Genomic DNA, 22,823 nt, shown 5'->3' on the forward strand with positions numbered 1-22,823 from the left:
CATGCTGTCCACATGACCCGGAAGCTGTACGCCGGCTCCCTTGGCCAATAAAGCGAGATGAGCGCCACAACCCCAGAGTCGGTAACGACTGGACCTCATGGTCAAGGGTCCCTTTACCTTTACCTTACTTGATCTAGGGGGGCAGCTGCCCATGGAAAGTAATCCTGCATGCCACCCCAGTTTCTGGGAATGAGGCACAGCTGAGACTGGTGTCTGATAAATGGTTAATATTTTCACTATAAGGGTAGTTGCTGGAACTTGTGAGATTCTAGGCAAGCACCCTTTTCTAAACAGGGAGATCAGTTCCTCCTACCATCAGGAAAAATGCACACTCCAGAGAATGCCTTTTAAAAAACAAAATCTTTATTTTAACCCACTACTTGCATATATTTTTATATTTGTATCAACGGATATTTCCATACTGCACATTGAATTGCAAAATTATAAAACATTAATCAGAAGTGCAAAACTACAAACCATTTTCCCTAGAGTAGTTCCATTACAATGAATGGGAGTGCTCTTGTGTGTGATTGCAACAAAGCGTTCATCCACACTTCATTTTATTGTTACCCTACAACATTATGCCATGTTTCTAGGCACAGCTCTCAACTTTCCAGGTCTGTGTTTGTGTGTGTATGGTGTGTGTTTTTTGTCCCAGTGCTTTACCCAGCAAGGCCCGCGTTTTACTGCTGAATCAGAGCAAATGGCAATTGGGTTTTCCATGGAAAGCCTGGACCTGGACCTAGAAAGCACGGAGCAAAGGTATGGATGGATGAGCCCAAAGAATAGGAAAGTTGCAACTGATTTGGTTAAACTTAATAGCAGTTCTATTCTGATATATATTATATGATTAATACCTTGTATGGGATCTTTGACTTGGCTCAGAAGCAAGAAAGAGAAAAATTTCCAGCATGGTTTTCAAAGAGATGTCAAGGAGATAAGAGGTTCACAAGAACTTAAATGTAAAAAACCATAGAATCTTCCACTTTACATCTGGGGTTCACATGTTTTGTAAGATTTCTCCCTACTTAGCAACAGGTGCTTGCAGCCTCCTTATGACCTTTTTAAGGGCCAGTATTCTTTGAGGAAATTGATCCAGTTTGTAGCATAATGGGAGAGTTCCTCAGTTAACTAATCAAACACAACAGGACACATATTCATGTATAATTTCCTGGATGTGCCCCCACCCTTTGAAAAAAACACTTGGGATAATTGGAATGGAAAAATAATCAGAGGAAAAAGGGTTAAATAGCCCCTATACGCCTGCCATTTTTCACTTAAACTTGCAGTCTCCCTAGATTCCTTTGGTCTAGAAGAAAATACATGCAATATGTAGTTTTGAGTGCAGTCCTATGTATACCTATATGGAATAATGTCCCAATGAAAGAACTGGAGCTAATTTTTGAGTAAACATGCATTGGATTGGACTGTAAAGCTACTGCTGGCTGCCACCATATTTTTTACAGATATGGCAGTGACTGAAATTACTTGGCCTTAATTAAATTGAGCAGAATAGCATTTATACTAGTTACTATTTCAGAGATTTCTACCATAGTTTCCTGTTGTGAGCCTTCAATTAAAATTGATTATCTGTGGTTATTCCACAACGTGCACCTTCCAATGGCTGGATAGAATACCAGCTGCTATATTATAATAACTCAGGCAGTCTGTGGTTAGGTTCTCCAGCACCAGGTCTAATTTTGCTCCTAGTCAGCTTCCAAAGTCAGCTCCTAGTCAGCTTCAATCATCCAAGAATGAAGGCTACTGAGCTTTATATTTTTTTAAGTAAGCAAGAAGCAATGTGAAGGGTGAAATCATTCAGAGAAAGATCCTAGTGCTGAGTGTATAACACTAGTCTGGATCATAGGTGGGAGTGGTGGGCAACGTTGGCAGAGGAGGGAAGATTTAGGTGTTGTATGGTGTAGGTCTAGCCACTCTTGGCAGCTTTAAAATAGTTCTGTAAGCTAGATGGCTGCGTTGTGGGAAGCTGCATAACTACCAATCCTGTGCATCACACAGCAGAAATAGGTATTTTATACTGCTGTCATACAAACTAGCTTAAAACCACCTATCATTTAGGAATAATAGCCCAGAGTGCATAACAAACGCAGAGCCATTGGGACTTCCATTTTAGATAATAGATTTTGCAAGCAGGGAGAAAAACCTGTTATTTGGGTACCAGAATCTCTTGTTCAAACTCTAAAGCATCTCTGCCTACACAGATCATGGCATGTGTATTTTACTATGCATTTCTGGTGTGCTCATATGAAAAATATATCAGTTATAATCATTCATATATACAAACCCCAGTAAAAAAAGTTGAATACAATATATACAGTAGGAAATATAACCCTGGAGTATGTGTCAATGGCATGATTGTTCTGCAAAATAATCCTGCCCACATTCCCTTTCAAGGATCTCTTCCTCTTGATGCGAGCTGCATCTAGAGTGGGGGTGCTGGGTGCTTGCCCTCGTGTTGAACTTTCTTCAGAAGGGACTGAAAAGGTGGTCAGGTCAATGTCAGTGGTGTCTGTGTCGTGATAGCAGCCATCAAAGGCCATTGCTTGCACTGCATCAATATTATACAATCCAGCAGCCTAGGAAAAAAGGGACAATTACTGGTTAAATAAAATGACTGAAGAACAAGTGATTCTTCTTTTTAATCCCGCATACAGGAAATAGTTTTAACAGAAGACTATCAGCAACAAGGATGTTTTCACAAGTGACACCAATGAGTGCTTTGTTATCTTTGGAATATTGTAACATGCTCTACATGCGGCTGCCTTTGAAGAGTGGAAACTTGAACTGCTTCAGAATGCTGGAACTGGACTTACAACAGTTTCACTGGCCCAGTCCATTTTGAAGCATAACTGAAAGTTCTAGCTATGATCTACACTGTCCAACACAACTTGAGACCAGATTACCTGAAAGACTGTATTCTCCAATATGAGGCTGTCAAGATTTTAAGTTTCTCGGGAGAGGCCCTTCTGTTTATCTGCTTACATCTGAGGGACATTTGGTGGAAAGAGGTAGTCTTCTTGGTAACTGCTCTTAGCCTCTGGAATTCCTTGCCAAGTGAGACCTCTAATGATCTTCCATCAGCAGTCAATTACATTTTTATTTAAATAGGTCCATAAGCTGAACTGATGTTTTTAACTTGTGGTTTTTATTGACTGTAATGATGTTCTTCCTGCCTTGGTTTTATATATTTTTCTAAGTATTTTAATTTTATTTAGAAATATGTATTTATACATTTATAAATATATTTATTATAATATTTTCTTCTACTTTTGTTGTTAGCCGACCTTAGCACCATCTGGCTGAAGGCTAGACTACAGAAGTTAACAAAGAAAAGAGTTTAACTGTAATACTGGAGTTTGAGAAGCAGGCAATCCTTGGTTAAGGCTTGGTGAAATAATGGAGTTCTAGAACACAATGCAAGAACAGACTCCATTTTAACAGGCTTCCCAAATGCCTAAGGACTGTGAAACACAAATCACAGCACAGACATCACAAGCAATAGTGTTTTCTGTGACTAGAACACAAGCAAGTGTATACCTTTCCTCTCTTTTTCAGCTGTTTTCTTTCTTCCACTGTTGTGAGATAATTTACAGCTGCATATTCAATGACAGACAGGAAGACAAAGAGAAAGCTGATCCATAAGTATACATCCACGGCTTTGATATAAGACACCTGAGGCATTGAGGCACTTACTCCTGTGATTATGGTTGACATTGTCAGCACAGTAGTTATACCTGCCAGGAGAGACAGAAAAGATGAAGGGACAGCATCAATAAGGTCTTGCATTTTGCAAAAATATGCACAGTAATAATGTGTTTACAAATGGTTGGTGCCCCCTAACTTCCTTCCTCTATCAGCACATGACATATATAAATATCACATGACAAATAATTGAATTGAGTCCCCAGGATTTGTGGTGGTGGTACCAGATTTCAAGCCACGTACAAGGCTCAGTGGCAACACAAGGTTAGTGAGGACAATGTCTTTTCCCAAGCCTTTAAGTGCTCTTTTACAGAAAACATTAGAGTTGCACCTATCTTTCCCCTTGAAAGATGTTTCCAAGCTCCATTTTTCTCAGAGGAGCAACATGCAGAGTCAAGGAAGCCTCATATTTCCAGTGTAGAACGGCCAGGTTTTCAGCCAAGCTGCAAATCCCAGGCAAATATGATGTCAAGACTATTCTGGCTTACATTTCCCTTTAAGTCTTCTTGTCACCTTTTAGAACAAAATATCCCTACTCTTTGAAGGAATCTTACTGCTACCTGATAAAACTCAACATGGATTTTCTTTACTACCTATTTAATATAATTACTGTTAGTTTTCCACATTTATTCTTTCCTGTGTATCTCCTAACTGTATTTGTTATGCTTTTGTTTTATAATAATAAAATATTAATTTTAAAGAAGTTATTTTTCTACTTTAAAAGCATAGTTCTTTAATGGATATTTTAACAAACTCTGTATGTTTGGGGTTTTTTTTAACCTATGGCCCTCAAGGGTATCCCTTAAGTAAGAAGCAAGACACCACAAATTCAGTTTCTTGGAATACTGCTCCGTTAGTTAGAATGAGTAATGAGAAATCAACCATTCCCTTTTAAATCTCTAGCAATTAAATATGGCCTGATTCTAGGTGAAGATATGGTGAAACAGTGGTTCTCAGAACAGGGTATTAATACCCATTAAAGAACATGCTTTTCAACATTAGCCACATTGATCCTTGAAGGGGCGGCAGGGGAGAAAGGGGTTAAGTAGCATGGTTCCTATGTAGTGATGAATAATTTAAGTAGAAAACATATATTATTTGTTAGGTTCATAAAATGTATCCTTTTATATTAGGTCTTTCTTTTAAAAAAATAAAAGGACTGCTGAATTTCATATGTTCTAGGGAGATGTCCACCAAATGATGTACCTGTGGGGGTTAACCCTTCCCCTGCATCATTTTTCTCAATGACAATCCCTCTAAGCTTTTTGACCCACAAGGGAAGATGCTATATGAGCAGCTTCCCTTCCAGGGCAGATGGTAGCTCCAGGGTGATTACTTTTGTGGAGAAATAGTACAGGAAGAGATGGTTAACCCCCCACTTCACAGTCCAGGTTCATGTCCCCCTCCCACCAGTTGCTTTTTAAAATAATTAATGATATGCAAATATGATCACACATAACGTAAGGTTTTGTAAGCATCTGAAACCATGTTGCCCAGATTAATTACCTGACTCTCAGTTAACCACCCACAGTTTCAGATACAGTGGTACCTCGGGTTAAGAACTTAATTCGTTCCGGAGGTCCATTCTTAACCTGAAACTGTTCTTAACCTGAGGTACCACTTTAGCTAATGGGGCCTCCCACTGCTGCCACGCCGCCGCCACACGATTTCTGTTCTCATCCTGAAGCAAAGTTCTTTTTTTTTTATAAGATATTTATTGAAATTTTCCACTTTAATACATTAAAAAATCAAAAAACAAAAAACAAAAAGTTAAAAACACATAAAGTTTACAATCCTTATTTTTCTATAACATATTTCCCTGACCTCCCCACACCTCCCCTTCTTATATTCCAATTCAAATTGTTAGTTCAACAAGTTCTTATCCCCAATTTTTGACCTTTTTCTATTTAGTTCATTTTTAAAAAAGCCAATTTTACCTTATAAACATCAATATTTATATATCAATACTCATTCTTAAAACCTCTTTCTAAAGTCGACCCAAATTCCCTTCCACGACTTCCCCAATTTTCATACGAATAGGAAAACAGAGTAAAAGCAAAAACAGATTGTAATTATGCACCCTTTGGATCCCCAAACTCCACCCCCCCTTTCCCGGTTTCAATCCCCAACAAATGTCCATCAGTCTTAATCTACTATCAGCCTGGAGATCTCTCGTCCGAGGCTCTTAATTCTCTCTCAATTCCTCTCTGCCGGTTTTTTTGATAGTCCTTAATATTAAACACCAGATCTCGGAGAAGCTTTAGCCGAATGGGATCCATGTTTCTTCCAGCCAGACCTCCATACTTAAAAGTGGAGCCTGAATCTTGTTTCTTACTCCTTTCAAGTCCAAATGTCGCCTAAGCTCCAACTTCCAACTTAATCAGATTTGTAATCCTTGGATCTTCAGATCTCCACATAAGGAGATCTCTCCGTTCTTCAATCTCCAATTCAAACCAGATTTTCAACATCAAGTTCTTATTTTCCTTTGTAGCCATCATGTCAGGCCTCTGGCTCTCCTTTGTCATCTGCAGCATTACAGCTCCTCCTTCCTTTTCCTCAGGAACAACATATATCTCTTTCTCCACACTCTCAAAGTTCTCAAGTTTCTCTTCTTGTCCAGCTGCATGGACTTCCTGAGTCAAATCCTTATCAAATTCAATGAGTTTATTTACTGTTAAATCCAGAGTTGCAACATTTGTAGCCAAAACATCAATTTGGCCTTGTAACTTTCCCAAGAGAACAAAAACTCTGTCCAATTTAGCATGTATTTTCCCTCCTTCAGCCATTCTTGTAATGTCCCAAAACCCCCTCTAGAGGGATTTTTGGTTACTTAAAATTCTTTCCAGTTCAAATCCAAAAGTCAAGTTAGTTTGTATCAATTCTTCCTTGTTTTCAACAAATTATAACCAAATTGTAACAAATATAACCAGCGGAGACAACAGAAACAAAGTTCTCTTTTTCAGTCTTGACAGCTAATTTGACAGCTGTCAAACTCTTCAATACCTCTTCAACAGGCTCTCTCGCGGATCACTCCCGGGTCCGGGGGGGTGGCACTTCAGCTCCCAAAATTAGCTCTTATCCTCCAGTAAAATTACTTATACTGCCAAATCATGAAATTAATGTCTTTTGCCCAATAAACAAGAAAAAATTCTCTCGACCTTAGTTAGCTGATCCTTGCTTTAGATTATTTACAAGACGGGGAGACGGACTTCCTGTTTGCGCCTTCCCCGATCGTGCCTAATTAAAAAAAAAAATTCTTTGTAAATCCAATTTCCGTACTACTCACGGGTTGTTGCTTTTAATGTCCAATTGTTCACAAGAAGTCAGCACTCTCCGACCATGGCATGCGGCTTCACTCCGCAGGAGAAGCAGTCGACTCTCAGCACCGCACCGCTCACCCCGTCCCCCGTTCCAAAGCCTTTAAAAAGGCTCCTCCTGAAGCAAAGTTCTTAACCCGAGGTACTATTTCTGGGTTAGCGGAGTCTGTAACCTGAAGCATCTGTAACCCGAGGTACCACTGCAGTAGAAAGTTGTTCGCTTCCAGACATGTAGTCTTTACCGTACTTTTCCGTGTATTAGACAAGGGTTTTTTAATCCAAAATAGTGTTTAAAAACTGGGCTCGTCTAATACAAAGGCAGTACATTAGGGGACCAGGTGATTGGTTGCAGCCATGATCTGCAGCTTGTAAGTGGCGTTTTGGTGTGTGATTTTTGGCTGCGTCAAGGGCTGCCTTGGATTGGCTGCTCCTGCGTTAATTGGGCGGAAGTTTGGTTGCTGCATCAAGGGCTGCCTTGGATTGGCTGCCATCGCGGCAATTGGGTGTTCAGTTTCCGGCTTATGTTTGCGAACGGGCAGACGCTTGTCAGATTCTGTGACGTGAGCGATTCTGAGCTCTTGTCTTTGGGGTTAGTTATTTTCTGCATTCCCCCCCCCCAAAAAAAAACTCTGCGCAATCCTTCTCAAAAGCAATCCTCCCCCCCAAAAAAAGCTTAACAACTCTGGTATTATAGCCATCTCCCCCCATTTTCCTAAATTATAGTCCCCCAAAATAGGGGTCATCTCATACATGGGGGCATCTTATAGACAGAAAAGTATGGTATACCATATTTGGCCAATTGAGAGGCTTTCTGTTTCGGCTGCCATCAGGGCTGATTCCGCACGTTGCTCTTCCCTTCTGCCACCAAGGCTTCAGATTTAGAGCTCACACAGACTCAGCTCACCAACCATGAGGCTCCTAGTTATTGGCACTTGACAGTATGTACTGAGATGCATGTGAGCACAAACATCGGTACATTGTACCACCTCACATACATAGAAAATGCCTGCAACTTGTACATAGTACAAAGTACATAGTAAAAAACATTTTCTACCACTTTGTCACTTATGACTAAGCTAATAAGTCTGGGTTTATTGCCCAGGCCAGCCATTTCTTTCACGCAAAGCAAAAGTGAAATCTCCCTCCAGGACAGATGATTTCACAAGAAATGCTGAGTTGAGTTAATTAACTCTCCAGACAGTTCCCCGCCTACCCTTCCTCTCACCTGCTGCATCTCACAGCTCTTTCTGATTAATGAACAACTTTGGGTATAGCAAAACTAGGCAAAGCACACTTAAATTCCTTCTACCAGAAATGAAATAAGTGTTAGATATTGTAGGAAGAGTAAGATAATGATTATATACTTCTGTGAACTACCTATAAAGCCAACACAAGCCAATTGCTACAACGTATTTTCCACCATACCTTAAATATATTCATATGAGAGCTTACCTAGTGATACCCTTGCAGGAACAGCTCTTCGGTCGATCCAAAATGAGACCCATGACAGCATCACCATCAGCATAGATGGGAAATAGGATTGTAGTACAAAAAAGAAAATATGTCTCCTCAGGGCAAAGTTTATGAAGAGTCTGTTGTACCAGCCTGTTGAAATATGTAAATATATTCCTTAACATCCACATTCTGTTCTCCCTCCACTGAACTGTGACTTATTAATATGCATACATTTACCACCTCCTTTACCTATTTAAATAGTGTTATAGGTGGGTCCTTTCGAAACCTGTGATCCTGTGTATGTGGGGTAGAATCTATAACCAGTTCCTTTGTTAAAGTAATGGCTTTGGAAGATCAAAAACACCACTAATTGATGGGAATTTAAAAAATGCTATACAAGTACAGGCTAACAACAGAATTGCAGTTACGGTAATCCACCAGGAATTTGACTAATCATGTCTTGCATGATTAGTACTAACATTATGAAAATGCTTCAGGGATATTTCATAATAATAAATTCTCAGGTTATATTTGTTCTTGTTTCTTCATTGGCTTCACTTTTTTGCTCTTAAACCAAGCATCTGACTACTGAATCAACAGCACTGCACAGGAGACAGTGCCATCTAGTGAATCATTGCATAATTCTGCAGGAACAGCACACATGCTGTTAAAGGAAGAAAAACATAGCTTCAAAAATAAAAGCCTGCTTTTATAATAAAAATCACATTGCATTATATTGTAGTAGAAATTCTACTCTAATAATCCTACTTGGCAGAGCAATCTGAATCTGTATCTGCAGCCCCACTGCTCATGCTAGCTGGGGTGGAAAGCAAAGGCAGGCAAAAGTTGGCTCCAGGTGCCACCAACCTGCAGCTGGCATAGCAATTATACCTGAATTAAGCTCTGTGCTGTCAAATGATTGCAGTGGAGCTGGCTCAGGATCCAACAGACCATAGGTTGGCTCAGTCCCTCCCTGTCCAACTTTCGATGGGCTACCAGCCACAGGAAGCCTGTTGCAGTATTTCCACTGACTGTGTTTTTGGTTAGTGGAACAGGGAGCTCCACGCCAGCAGAGTGATGCTTGATTCTGGACTGTTCTGGGCTGGGCAGAGAGAGCTCTCAAGTCCCATCCAAACCTTTGCCCAGTAGCTTGGGAGTTTGGATTGTGCTCTAAAGTCTAAAGTATAAGTCTCCCACATATTTTCAACTTGGAAAAGTTAAGTGAGATTTTAAAATATGCAATCATATTGGCTAACTTTAATGGCAAATATAGTGCAGTTCTGTACATGTCTGTTCAGAAGTATGCCCCATGGAGTTCAATGGGCCTGACTTCCAATAAGTAGGTATAGGATTGCAGCCTAAATCACTGTCTATTCTACTTTTAATCATTCAGATCACAAGCATTGTTACTTGATTTTCTATTTTGAACTTTTCGAGGGGGGGGGAGTTACACTATCAATATTAAGTCAAAGCTGTTCCTCTATTACTGCAGCCAATAAAGCAAAAGTACTGTACAATTAAATTAGTTGTATCTAAAAGTTTGAGGAAATTGTTCTGTGTATAAAATATTTTATACTGATCTACCACAATTTACTGGCAGGTAGCCACGGATTTTTAAACTAAGTAGAAGTTGGATCGTGGTTCTTCGCTTTCTTAATCCCTATGAGTTAATTGGCTGTGTGAACAATGAGCTGGGGTATACACTGATCCTGAACTTGTGTAAAGCTTATACACCACCAGGTTATAAAGCATGACATCCAGACAGGCTTGTGCTCTAGCATATCTTCATATAGAAATTTAACACTAAAAAGTGTATGCTTTAGAGTCAAGCCGGATGTGACACCATTCTTACAATAAGTAATTGCATGAATTCCTTTTAAAAAATAAATTTCAGATGCAGGGAGTTGATCTGGATTGCGAACCTGCTGTGAGGGGTAGAGAGCTTTAGCCCTCCACTCCCTTACAGAGGACCTGGTCTGAATAGGGCCCTCTACACAATGATATTTGCATTGAGAATAAAGCTCTAGCCTTGGCCCTTCTTCAACCCAACAGAAATGTTGGCTTTCTTCATCCTAAGTTTCGGAAAGTTGTTGCTTACAGAAGAGCGCATATAAAGAACAGGAATATCCCACCCTGCCTGAATATAAGAAAGTAATATATCCAGAATAATATGTATATTATGATTACACCAGGTTAGCACAGGGAGAATTAAAAGCCTACCTATTCACTGCAGCATAAAAACAAAATTAGAATGGCCTGGATACAAAGAAATATGCAATTGGTTCTGTATGCCCAAAAAATATTTGGCCTACCATTCTACTCACAGGTCCCTGGGAGCAAGCTCCACTGAATATAGTTCTTTCTAAGCAAACATGCATAGGATTGTATTGTTAGACTTGTGTTTTTCAAACATAAGTGCCCTCTCTTCCAACTGCACTGCAAATCCCATTTGAAATGGGGTAATTCCACAATCAGTTTGCAATATGCAATGGGGTTCTGCTGTTCATTGACCTGAAGCATGAACGTAATAACACCTTCAATTCTAGCCTTTGTATATAAAGTTCTAAAAATTGTGAGGCAATTAATTTCAGACTAACATACTTCTTAATGCTCCTTTCCCCTATGTAATTTATTGTGATACAGAGGCATTAAAATTTCAATTATTTTCAGTTCCTTTGACAGTTCTCTTCTAATTTTCTATACAGACCATGCACAGTGGGGGTAGATGAAACAAAATCGAAATTCAGTATGAATCGTGAAATGGCTCTAGGTCTCTTAGATATACCCAAAAAATAATAATGCATGTGTCACATAGAAAAATTAATAGGAAAATCAAAATATAGATACATGCACTGTGGATGTGGAAAAGAATCTTTTGAACTGGTTTCCTTTGTAACAACCATTCCACTGACTGCTATTCTTTGCTAAGATCAAAAGGAATTTAGATAGAACAAGAAAATCTATTACTGTCTGTCAGGCGCTATACCTGTACTGCTATAGAATGCTAGACCACTAGAAGCACTGAATTCTTCAATGAAGAACTGGGAAAGGGAAATGTGCTCATCTGTGCTAAGAGATTCATTGCCATGCTTCCAATACAGCATCAAGTCTTCTTCATTGTAGGCATCTGTGGGAAAATTAATAAATAAACTTAACAGACTATCACTTGCCTGTGACTCTTTTTCCTCTTGATTTACACCTTAACTCGCATTATATTACCTAGATAGCATTTGAAAACACCAGACTCTGAACAGGAAGACAGCTTGGCTGCTTGATTCATTCCTTTCATATGAAGCCCATAACAGTGGGCAAGGTAAGCGAGGGGAGGGGATTATAACCAATTTCATTTTCAATCATCTATAGCATGGGTAGGCAAACAAAGGCCCGGGGGCCGGATGCGACCCAATCGCCTTCTAAATCCGGTCCACAGATTGTCCGGGAATCAGCGTGTTTTTACATGAGTAGAATGTGTGCTTTTATTTAAAATGCATCTCTGGGTTATTTGTGGGGCATAGGTATTTGTTCATCCCTCCCCCCCCAAAAAATAGTCCGCCCCCCACAAGGTCTGAGGGACAGTGGACCGGCCCCCTGCCGAAAAAGTTTGCTGACCCCTGGTCTACAGTAAGCCCACCGCATCCCAAGGCAACCTGTTTCACCACTGAACAGCTCTTACTATTAGGAAGTTTTCCCTAATGTTTACCTGAAATCTGCATCCCTGCAATTTCCACCCATTGGTTCTAGTTCCTCTCTCTGCAGCAACAAAGAACAAGTCTGCTCCATCTTCTGTATGGCAGATAAACTTGCCTGTTGCTATCAAACTCCTGTTAATCTTATCTTCTCCCAGTTATGCCTATTGGGCTCTTTCAACTGCTCCTCATAAGACATGGTTTCCTGACCCTTTACTATCCTTATCACCCTCCCTTGAACATTTCACTGTCACAGATGGTTCTTTTTAACTTAAGAAACTTGGTGGAGTAATAGGGTAAGGCTTGCTCATGCTTTAACATGGCCTGGTGTGCCACCTCTGATGACCAGGAAAAAGATGTCATGGGAGAGAGGGATGCTATGGCATGACAGATACTGACTTTGTCCTCTAGAAACCTTTGTGTTTCATTAAAATCGCCATTCATCACCTTCCTCTTCTATGCTACCACAGTCCTCAGACAGACCACAGCCATTTACTACATAGCAAATAAGGTATACAAAATTATACCTAAGCAAAACCAAACATATGAAATGACAGAGGTTTCCAATATAGTTCCCTCTTTGCTTATGGAGGGGGAGTGTTCTGTCTCCTTTTATAAATATTCATTGCTTTTTACTAATGTAGTTCCCAAGAAGAGTATTTGAAGACCCCCAAGTCCTTGAGACGCCATATGCCTTTAAAATACAGTATAGGTAAGGTACTTCTAATAATTCCTATTTAAAAACACACACATGTAGAACATACAATACCATAGCTGAGCCAGACTTACAGCTTTCCAGTTCTAGAGAGCAGTTCTGAGTGTCAAGTGGGAACCTACTGAAGTCCATGAAGCACATGGCAGAAACTGTTATTCTGTCAGAAAAGCAATAAAGCAAAACAAAGGGATAGGCTTTAGTGTTCATATCAACTATTTCATTATGTATAAGAGCCTTAAGGTCAATGAATGAGGGATTCCAGTTGGGGGTCTTAAGTTTTTATTTTTGGCTCAATATTTTTGCCTTATCATTTTAGTATCTAGAGAAGTAAAAATTATGAAAATTCATGGAGGAGCACAATTTCCCCATCTGTTGCAAGCCTTTTGGCAGCAATGGCCAATTCCCCTTCAACAAAAGGAGCTGGTGGGGTGGATCTGGCTCCAGGGATGCATGCTAGAGGAGCTTGTGTCCTCAGAACTCAAGTCCCCTGCCTCCCTTCATTATAGTTTCCCTCCCACACTGGCAGAGGGTTAACATCTGTGCCCTGGAACATCTGTGCTGCCAGGAACATTCTCAGGCAATATGAAGGGACCATACTTGTACAACTCTCACCACTTGGGGTTGAAGTGAGCAGTAGTTATCACTCCTCATTATACTTCTGTAGAGTTGGGGATCTATAGGTAGAAACACTCTCCTACCTTAATCTCTGTTCCTCTCCCCAGTTTCCCACTGTCTTTGGAAACAGAAATAGTTCTACATACAATAAGCCCGCAACTTATGCAGGGGTTACATTCCGGGGATTGTGTCTAAAGCCAAAATTGCATGGTAGTCAAAACCTACTGGGTTCAGTGGTGGGTGGGATTGCCAAAGTCATTTTTCCTCAGAACCCTTTCCACATGTAAAGCAGAATGCACACAAGTTAAATGCATGTAAATTGCAGGCTTACTGTACATTTGTCTATGTACATCATTTTAGTAGTTTTAATCTTTCCATCACCTGAGCATCCCAAACTGCAGTTGTGGTGGAATAATTCACTGAATTGGACCGTATATCTGGTGCTTAGTTTACATTATCCAATTTTCATACTAGACAGAATGGGTTTCCGTTTGGTGCTGTCTTCAGGCTGGGCAGCCTTACCGAATGAGCAGAGTGAAAAGCAGGAGAAAAGTATCTGGGACTACAGCCTGAAATTAAAATCCGCTGAACAGACATGCAAGCCCTCACAAGAGCCAGGCAAGTTGTTCATGCAAATACCAAGCCTAACCCAGAAGCCTTTTTTAATCCTTCCCAGCATAAGGAAGCAAATGGCTTCCTTGGGTGTACAAAGCCTGGAGCCCAAGAGGACTTAATTACCAGGTAACCTTCTGGGTTATCGGACCAATTACATTCAAACTTAGGTGAAATATATTGCTTTCTTATATCACATAGCATCATCATTATCCTGCTTTGCATTTATATAGTGCTTGGGAGTGTTCAAAACACATTATCTCAGTAACATTTACAATAATCCTGTATAGTAAATTAGTATTATTATCCCTAATCTGCAGGGTGGGAGGGTCTGAGGTGAGATTTGAACCACATAGCTTCCAGATGATATACTTAGCAGACATTAATCAGCCTTCCCAAACTGGTGTGTTTGAGATGTTTTGGATTACAACATATGTAACCATTGGCCATGCTGGCTAGGATTGATAGGAGTTGTAGTCCAAAACACCTGGAGAGCACCAGCTTGGATAATACTGCACAATATGTCTTATGAAATAAAAATATAATAAAAATACATTGCAATAATGCAATAATAAATAATTACATAACCATTGAAAATAGCAGCAGAACATGGCAACTAATAACTCAGCAGAGCAGAACAAGCAATTTAATACTCAACAGTTTAAAAGGGGGGGGAACCTGGGGGAAATTATTTTTTTTAATTCCCTGCTGTTGAAATGACATCAAAGTGAGCACCATGCAAGCTTTCCTGGTGAGGGTATTCCATAGACAGGGGGGACACCACTAAAAAGGCTCTTCCTGATTGCCACCACTTTAGCTCAGAGGGCAGAGGCAGCTGAAGAGCCTCTGTGACTGGATGGACTAAAGTGGGAGAAGACAGGAATAGCAGAAATGGTACAACAAAACCTGAGCCACCCAGGTTTCTGAACCTGTGGCCATGAAGCTGAAACTCAGCACACAGCTGATGACCAAACTATGCCATGGGCTCTAAGTGCCATGTGAATAAACCTTCAATGCCTATAATTTCTGCAAGGATCACAATGAGCTACCACAGAGGTAGTCAACCCTATGTGCTCCAGATGCTGCTGGACTGCAGCTCCCATCAGTCCCAGTCATCATGGCAAATAGGGAAGATGCCAGTTATAGTCTAGCAACATCTGGGGGGCAACACACTGACTATCCCTGAGCTAGTGTATCTTCTCACCTTTATGTTTGTTTCCTGCGACTGGAAGATAAGGAGAGCATTGTGCTTACCGTAAGCTAAAGAGCACATTTCCATCTGGGTAGACACGTAACATAACGTTCTCCATAGTTGTGTCATGGATGAAAGATCTTTTGGAGTGGACAAAAAATATATCAGGTACCCAGATCTTTTTTATTAGTCTTCCATCAAAAGTCATGCTTCTGTTTCTGGTACTAGGAAATGACAGCCTCTCATCTTTCCAGTAATGTCTGAGGTATAAAGTCATTGTGAAGTCCTTTATATAAAGAAAATAAAGAGGAAAATATAAACAATAAACCACATTGTATGTAGTGTGCCATAACACTGCTTTCATGGGCTATTTCCCAAGATTCTAAAGGCAGGAACAGGGGAAGGAGGATGAGGAAGGAAGAAAAAGGAGGGGACTCATGTCCCCTCCTTTTGAGTAAATGCCATGTGGGAGGAAGGTCTCTGTGTGTGGGACAGTTTAATTCTCTGGTGGTGAGGGGGGTGGGAAGAGAAGGAAGGAATTGGGGCAGAGGCATGTGGAATTGAGTGGGTGGTAGCATTTGGAGGAATGATGGGAAATATGGAAGGTAGGGAGGAAGGTAGATGTGTATGCATGGTGACAGTGGGCAAGAAAACTTGAGAGAATGAGAAGTAATTGGTAAGGGGGTAGACTGTGTGCAAAGGAGGGTTGCACAAAAGAGGGGTCAAGTCAGAAAAGGGGGTGCAAAGTGAGGCTGCAGAACAAGAGAGAGAAAGAGCTTCAAAAATAAGGTTGGGAAGGTGAGTAGTTTTAGTAGTTGCATGGGATGGGAAGAGGAAACTCCAGTGGGGTATCGCTTGGGGATGGATTGGCAAGCCAAGTGAGCAAGGGTACATCAATATTTGAAGAGCAGAGTTTGCTTTCTAAAATCTGTGTCTTTTGACATCTGATTTCTAGTCATTTTTGTCAAACTTCTGGATACTAGTACTGCTGTAGAGAAATAATGAAAAGCTTACCATGTCAACTTCTGAAATGCTGTCAATACTCTCCACTTGCACATCAATGCCCACTGGTATTGGTGACCCTTGAACATAACAAAGAGAATAAATGTGATGATCAGAGAGTTTAACAGAACCTTCAAAAAGAAATAAAAGAGAAGTACCAACCATGAAATGGATGTATGTGGATTTAAAAAAAAAAAACTGCTTTAAATAATTAAAAATAAGTATGCACCTTGTGAAACCCTCTTACAGCAAGATTGTCATTAAAGACCAACCTAGAAGGTATGTGCAAACACATATATTTCTTTTGTTAACGAAAACCTGCTCAGAGAGTGGTGGTTCTAAAAGCCATTCAGAAAAGTTTAACCACTTAGTTTAATAAGGTTTCGGCTTTGCTTCAGATTTCTCCATTGTTTCAGAGTACATATGGTCTTCTACAATCCACAAATCAAAACTGTGAATTTTCTCTCTCAAAACCTGAAAACAGGGGAGGGAGTCATAGATTTTTCTTCTGCAGGATGCAGAAAGAAGCACTTAAGAGTGTTGCTGGATCAGACCAAAGACCTGTCCAGTCCAGCCTTCTGTTCCCATTGTAGCAAACCAGATGTCTATGGGAAACCCCAAAGCAGAACATGAGTGCTATAGCCTGCTTCCACTTAGGCTCCCCAGCAAATTGGTATTTAAAGTCATGAGGCTTCTGGTCCTGAAAATAGCATCTATAATGTCTAGCAGCCTTATTTACCATAAATTTGTTCAGTCCTCTTTAACAGCCATTTAAGCTGGTGGCTATCACCACAATTCGTCGCTGTGAATTACAGAAGTTGTGCAATGAGCTGTGACTGTGAAGAAATAGCATCATTTCATGGCTCCTGTCTTTCCTCCCATTCAGCTTCACTGCAGGACCTCAGATTCTAATGTTATTATGAGAAGTGAAAAACAAAACAAAAACCCTTCTTTTTCTTCACGCCATACATAATTTTATAAATTTCTTCATTTCCCCTCTTACTTGCCTTCTTTTCCTAACTAAAAAGTCCAAATGTTGTCACCTTTCCTTCTAGGGGAATTGCTACAACCCTCTGAGCATTTTGGTTGCATTTTTTAATGAAAACGCTAAACATAAAATTGTTTACTGCATCAGTTTCTGTCCTTGCAGGATATCTTTAAAAATCATCAAATGGCTGTGCGGGGTTCAGGATCCCACAATAGTTGTGTTTATGCAAGTAAACCATCATTTCGCTTCTGCAGCTACTGCCAGCTAATGGGATCAAGATAGCATGTTCCCCATGTCAAATTTTAGAATGTAAACTCCTCAGGGCAGGAACCCACCCTCTTGCACTCCAGAAAGTGCCATGTGTGCTGATGGCACTCTATAAATAAACAGGCATTTCCTTGAACTTTGGCTTTTCATTTTTAAAAAATTCTAGGATATCAAGCCTGAATAAATGTGGAAAGACCAGGAAAGCTTTGCAATAGTAATTCATGTGTTGGTTACTTCCAAGACTAGATTACTGCAATGCACTCTATGTGGAGCTTCCCTCATGCTTGATCCAGAAGCTGCTGTTAGTACAAAATGCTGCAGCACAATTGCTGACAGGAGTGAGGCCTTGTCAGCATATAACACCTGTGCTCAGAGATCTACACTGGTTGCCGTTTTGCTACTGGGCCAAGTTCAATCTAGTACTATTAGTGTATAAAGCCCATAACAACTTGGAACCAGTTTACCTATGAGATCACTGTACCCCACATGTGTCCACTCGACTGCCTAGATCAGCAGAATTGGCACCACTACATGTGCCACATAATACCCATTCCACATTTGTAAGGACTTGATTGTTTGGTGTGCCAGCACCTGCACTTTGAAACTCCCTACCTATTGAGATTGAGATGGCATCTTCACTGTATTCTTTTCAGCGCCTGCTAAAAACATTATTGTTTAGACATGTCTACCCAGATGCTTAGAAAGTTGAGGTAGTTTTAATCTGTTTTAGTATTTTAACTATTGTATGTTTTAAAGTATGGTTGTGAAGTTTCATTGATTTTATTTTATCTTTTTGTAAACTGTGTTGAGGTTTTGTGTATAAAGTTTTGCAGAAAATATATACAGAAAAAACACATGGGGGAGGAGAATTCAGCACAGTCTGACAATCTATCAATCAATCTAATCTATCTATCATTTATTTATCATTTACCTATCATTTGGAAGATTTGCTAGTGCTAGAAATTAAATACCAAGTAGTGTTTTATCCTTAGTTGTTTTCAATTTTTGAACCTTGGGGAAGAAGAAATAGAGTTAAACATACCATTCTCTTTTTAAATGACCTCTTTGGCCCAGGCTCAAGGAGTTTGCTGCATGAGAAAAAACAATTAACAAGTATGAAAAAGCAAATTTACTTACCTCCAAAGCCAGGTCTCATTGCAAAATCATGGTCCTCTATACGGAGAAGCTGCTCAGATTTCATGGGCCGTACTTTAGTGCTGTCAATTTTCCTCATCTTAATTTCTCGTTTGCTGCATTAACAATAGATAATTAAATGTATACCCCACTACATGTTGCCAGAGGTTTCTGAGGGTGATCTATATAGGAGTTGCTGTTTTAATCAACAATTAAAACTGAGTATCACTAAAAGCAGAACAATTCAATCAGAGTGTACCATACTATAACCACAGAGCAATAGAATGATATAAACAGGTCAGTTTAAAATAACAACCTGCCTTGCCTTCCAAATGGCTGCTAGAACAATGAATTTCAAGAAGGTATGGGCAGAGCCAGTGAGGTGCTAATTTAGGTTTGCCATATCTTGAACAGAAAAAAGAGGGCTGTACTGCTGCCAGCACGAGCCAGGAAAAGAGGTGTGTGAGGCTGCTGTCACTGCATCTCTTTCCTTGGTTTGGGCTGGCAGTGGCCACGGCGTGCAGAGCAGCCCAAGCCACCTGAGCTCAAAACCCACGCACTCTAAACCCGGAATTTTCCTTTAAAATGTAAAAACCCACCCAGATGGGCATGTTGGCCACCAAAATGTATAGCCAGGTTTTCCCAGACATACGACAACCCTAGCTGGGGAAAACCCATGTGATCCACCGCCCACATGGGGCTGTTGTTATTACAATGCTCAACTTCGAGAGGGGAAGAGCGGCAACCCTTATCTACTGATTTTAGAATACTGATAGGGCAAGATTTGGTTACAATTTGGGGGAGTCAAGCAACAGGTCTCTTAAGTTTTATTAATTTCACATATGCATACTTTTCTCAATAATTCACTGTCAAGTGTTTCAGATAGCAGCACAGGGGAGTGGCTCCTGTAGAAGTTGTATGTGTGTGTGCATGAGAGAGAGAGAGAGAGAGAGAGAGAGAGAGAGAGAGAGAGAGAGGAAGAGGGAGGAAGGTCAAACAGGCAAACTATAGTTTGGTTCTTCCTTCTATGATGAGACTGTACAGTGTTGAAGAGGGACAGATTTCAGTAATTCAACTCCCTGCAGTGCCCCCCTCCAACCAAAAAATGTGGGCCGAATTCCTATAAATTGGATGCAGTATGCATCAATTTCATCCACTTCAAGGGATCATTCTGAACATTACTTCAACAGCATGGGAGACACTCCGGGGCAGTGTGGCTACTTCATACACTACTCTGGTAATGCCAGAAGCTCCAGACCATATGGGACATGCCCACAAATTTGGCTGCTGCCAGTGCTGCCCCATCCTGCAGGTAACTCAGGCAAAGCTGCCTTGGGGAAAGTTGCATCTTCTCTGCTTGCACACAGCCCAAGACAGGAGGTTTTGAATGTGGTATTATATTACAGCTGTATATACAGGTTGATTGTGCATTAGGTTTATTTATTTATCCATTTTTCTCTGTTTGTTTGCCTTTAAGCATGACTGGCTATTATTGCCCTTTCTCTTTTTTTTTATATAAGCTCCTTTCTGAAAGCACCTTTTGTCCATCAGGACCAGTGTTATCTATTCTGTCGGTGGTTGCTCAAGGTCTCAGGTGCATCAGAAGTACTCCTTTAATGGAATGCCAGAGCCAAGCCAGAGTTTCTTGCTGCCCTGGGCAAAATAAAATATACCCCCCTTGTTTCTTCCTGTATGCTAAGCAGTATAACGGCAGCACATTAAGGAAAGCAGCCTTGTTTTGTCACATTCATTTTTAACATCTGTGAATTCATCACCAATGGTGATAAGAAACCCCTTAGTCAAACCCCATGGAATGCATCCAATGTCATCTAGAGAATGGACAAAAAGTATTGGCAGTAGCTCTTTCCCCAGGACAATCAGGATTACTGAAACAGGCACCCTGAAATGCTGGCACTCAAGGCAGTTGCCTAGTTCACCTCTATGGTTAGGCCAATCATGGCAACAGACAGGTTTCTGGATCTTTCATACAATACAATATCAACTGGACATCAGTGTGTCTGGAAAAGCCCTTGGAAGAGCCTCTAAATTACTACCTCCGCTTTCCTGTCACTTGTGTATTTCCTAGCTTGTCCATATTTTCTGTTAATTTAACTGGAACTCAGTCACAGAGTCATTGCTAGAGGATTGTGCCCTTAGTGCATATCAATTTGATCACTTGGATTCTATATCCCAAATCTCCGGTGCTAGCTATGTCACATGACAGCCTTTTAGAGTCACATGCTCAACCCCCCCCCCAAAAAAAAGGTCATTCCTGGTCGCACGTAACTGAATGTTAATATAATGAGTACTTAGAAATTGATTTCTTTATTATGGCTCCAACTTACTCTGCAAATCCTGAATTAAGTGGAGCATTTGGCTTACGTAATCAGGACTGCTGTGGCTCTTTCAGAGGAAAATTGTGAATGATCTGAGAGCTTGAGTTCACCACTGGAAGTTCTAGGAAATATTGAGTAACCCATATATACACACAGATGTGTCATAAGCAGCAGGCAATGGGCTTCAGGGATGCCTCCATGTTGCCCTGCAGCCTTACTTCGAATTAACATTTTGGTTTTGTGTCTGAAACTAATATGATGGGCAGAGCAATCCTATAGGGGCAGGGAGATGGAGGGGACTCCATGGTGAAGAAACTACCACTTCTTCATCCCTATCAAGTTAAAGATAGGGGCACCTTCTAACCTCAGATATTTAAAAAACCCTCTCATTGGTCCCATTGGTTTCTAAGGCTACAGTCCCCCCCCCTTTTGATGCATGTGTCGGGAGAACAGGAGGGCGTTGGATCCTGCTGATCTAAGGCCTCCTATCCACCCCAACATGCCCTTTCTATTCTCATACCACAAATTGGAACACAGACAGTGAAAGAGAAATCTTGGCTGCGCTTTCTGCTGCTGCACTAAGGAAACCTCCAGAAACAACAGACTTCATCCGTCTGTGACCTCTGTGAACCAAGAGGGAGGTCTGCAACATCCAGCAGCCCCTCAGTTGCTCACTCAGGGAAGTTAGGATTGCTCCCTAAATAGGATCATGGAAAAATGCTGACTTCACTTATAACTGTATGAGTTAGCAGGAATACAGGAAGATGTCTTGCATCAGAAGAGGCTACTTGCTGAGTTAGCCCAGTATTATATACTTGGACTGATAACAGCACTTAAGGGTCTCAGGAGGAGATTGCTCTTGTCACCGGCTACCTAATAATTTTAACTGGGGGTGGCAGGGATTGAACTTTAGATCTTCTGCATGCAAAGCAGATATTCCTGTAACCCCCGAGTTACAGTCTTCCACACAAAGCACTATAGCTAGCACTCTTCAAAAGGATGCCCTGGTCTCCCCACCTAGATGCTTTCCCTCCATAAATATCAGATTATCACACCTGTTCTAGGGTGGTCCCTAAATGTCAAAAAGTTTGCCTTATTTCAAAATATTCCAGCTCTGTGAAATAAGCATCACCAACTCCACAATATTCCATTGAACAAACACTAACTCCACTGCATTTCCAGAGCTTCCAAAGACTTTCATCTTGGCCAGTGGATAACTCTACTCCACAATGCATGCCTTTAGTTCGTTATTCGTAAAAGGTGTGATGTCCCACATTATACCCTGTTTCAAGATGTTTTGTGCCAGATGTTTTCTGTATCTCATTTTAGATGACCAGGTATGCTGATGACAAAATGATGACAAAGGGTAGACACAGTTATAAGATCCTACACCAAATAATTATGGTGGGAAATATATCCCTAAATAAGACTACATAGGGTTTGTCCAGCTGTGCACCCCCTCATCTGATGCTATTTGCATTTTTTTTAATGTACACATTAAATGCAAAGATGCATTTGTCATCAGGTCTAGCTTGGTCCAAAGTTAAACCTGGTACTGGCCTGCCTTTTAACTGTAGTATCTTCTCCACTGGTAAAAAATCCAAGATAACAGATTCATTTCACAAAATACATGAAACAGCAGTAACCTTTGGGTCTAGAGCTAAGCTCTTCACCTCAGGGGTCAAGACAAACCCCTGAATTTTCATAAATACATCCATTATTATGTAATCTCTACTTGCATTTACCGTACTTAAAGATTTTCTTCCATTTCAGACAATGGG

General features: G+C 40.6%; 1 protein-coding gene across 2 annotated transcripts in view; it reads right to left on the reverse strand.

The window, feature by feature from the left end:
- Positions 1–520: 520 nt before the first annotated feature.
- The window catches only part of GABRR3 (gamma-aminobutyric acid type A receptor subunit rho3), a 31,388-nt gene continuing 9,085 nt past the window's right edge, over positions 521–22,823 (reverse strand). For both annotated transcript variants that reach the window (XM_053386380.1, XM_053386379.1), the window contains 8 exons: positions 18,710–18,822; positions 16,330–16,397; positions 15,378–15,601; positions 12,971–13,053; positions 11,482–11,622; positions 8,493–8,645; positions 3,559–3,755; positions 521–2,597 (listed from right to left, as the gene is read on the reverse strand). In XM_053386380.1, the coding sequence (XP_053242355.1) occupies positions 2,292–2,597; positions 3,559–3,755; positions 8,493–8,645; positions 11,482–11,622; positions 12,971–13,053; positions 15,378–15,601; positions 16,330–16,397; positions 18,710–18,822 (1,285 nt within the window). In that variant the 3' untranslated portion in view covers positions 521–2,291. The remainder of the gene's footprint in view (positions 2,598–3,558; positions 3,756–8,492; positions 8,646–11,481; positions 11,623–12,970; positions 13,054–15,377; positions 15,602–16,329; positions 16,398–18,709; positions 18,823–22,823) is intronic.

This window comes from Podarcis raffonei, chromosome 4 (assembly GCF_027172205.1).
Source record: "Podarcis raffonei isolate rPodRaf1 chromosome 4, rPodRaf1.pri, whole genome shotgun sequence".
Lineage (NCBI taxonomy): Eukaryota > Metazoa > Chordata > Lepidosauria > Squamata > Lacertidae > Podarcis > Podarcis raffonei.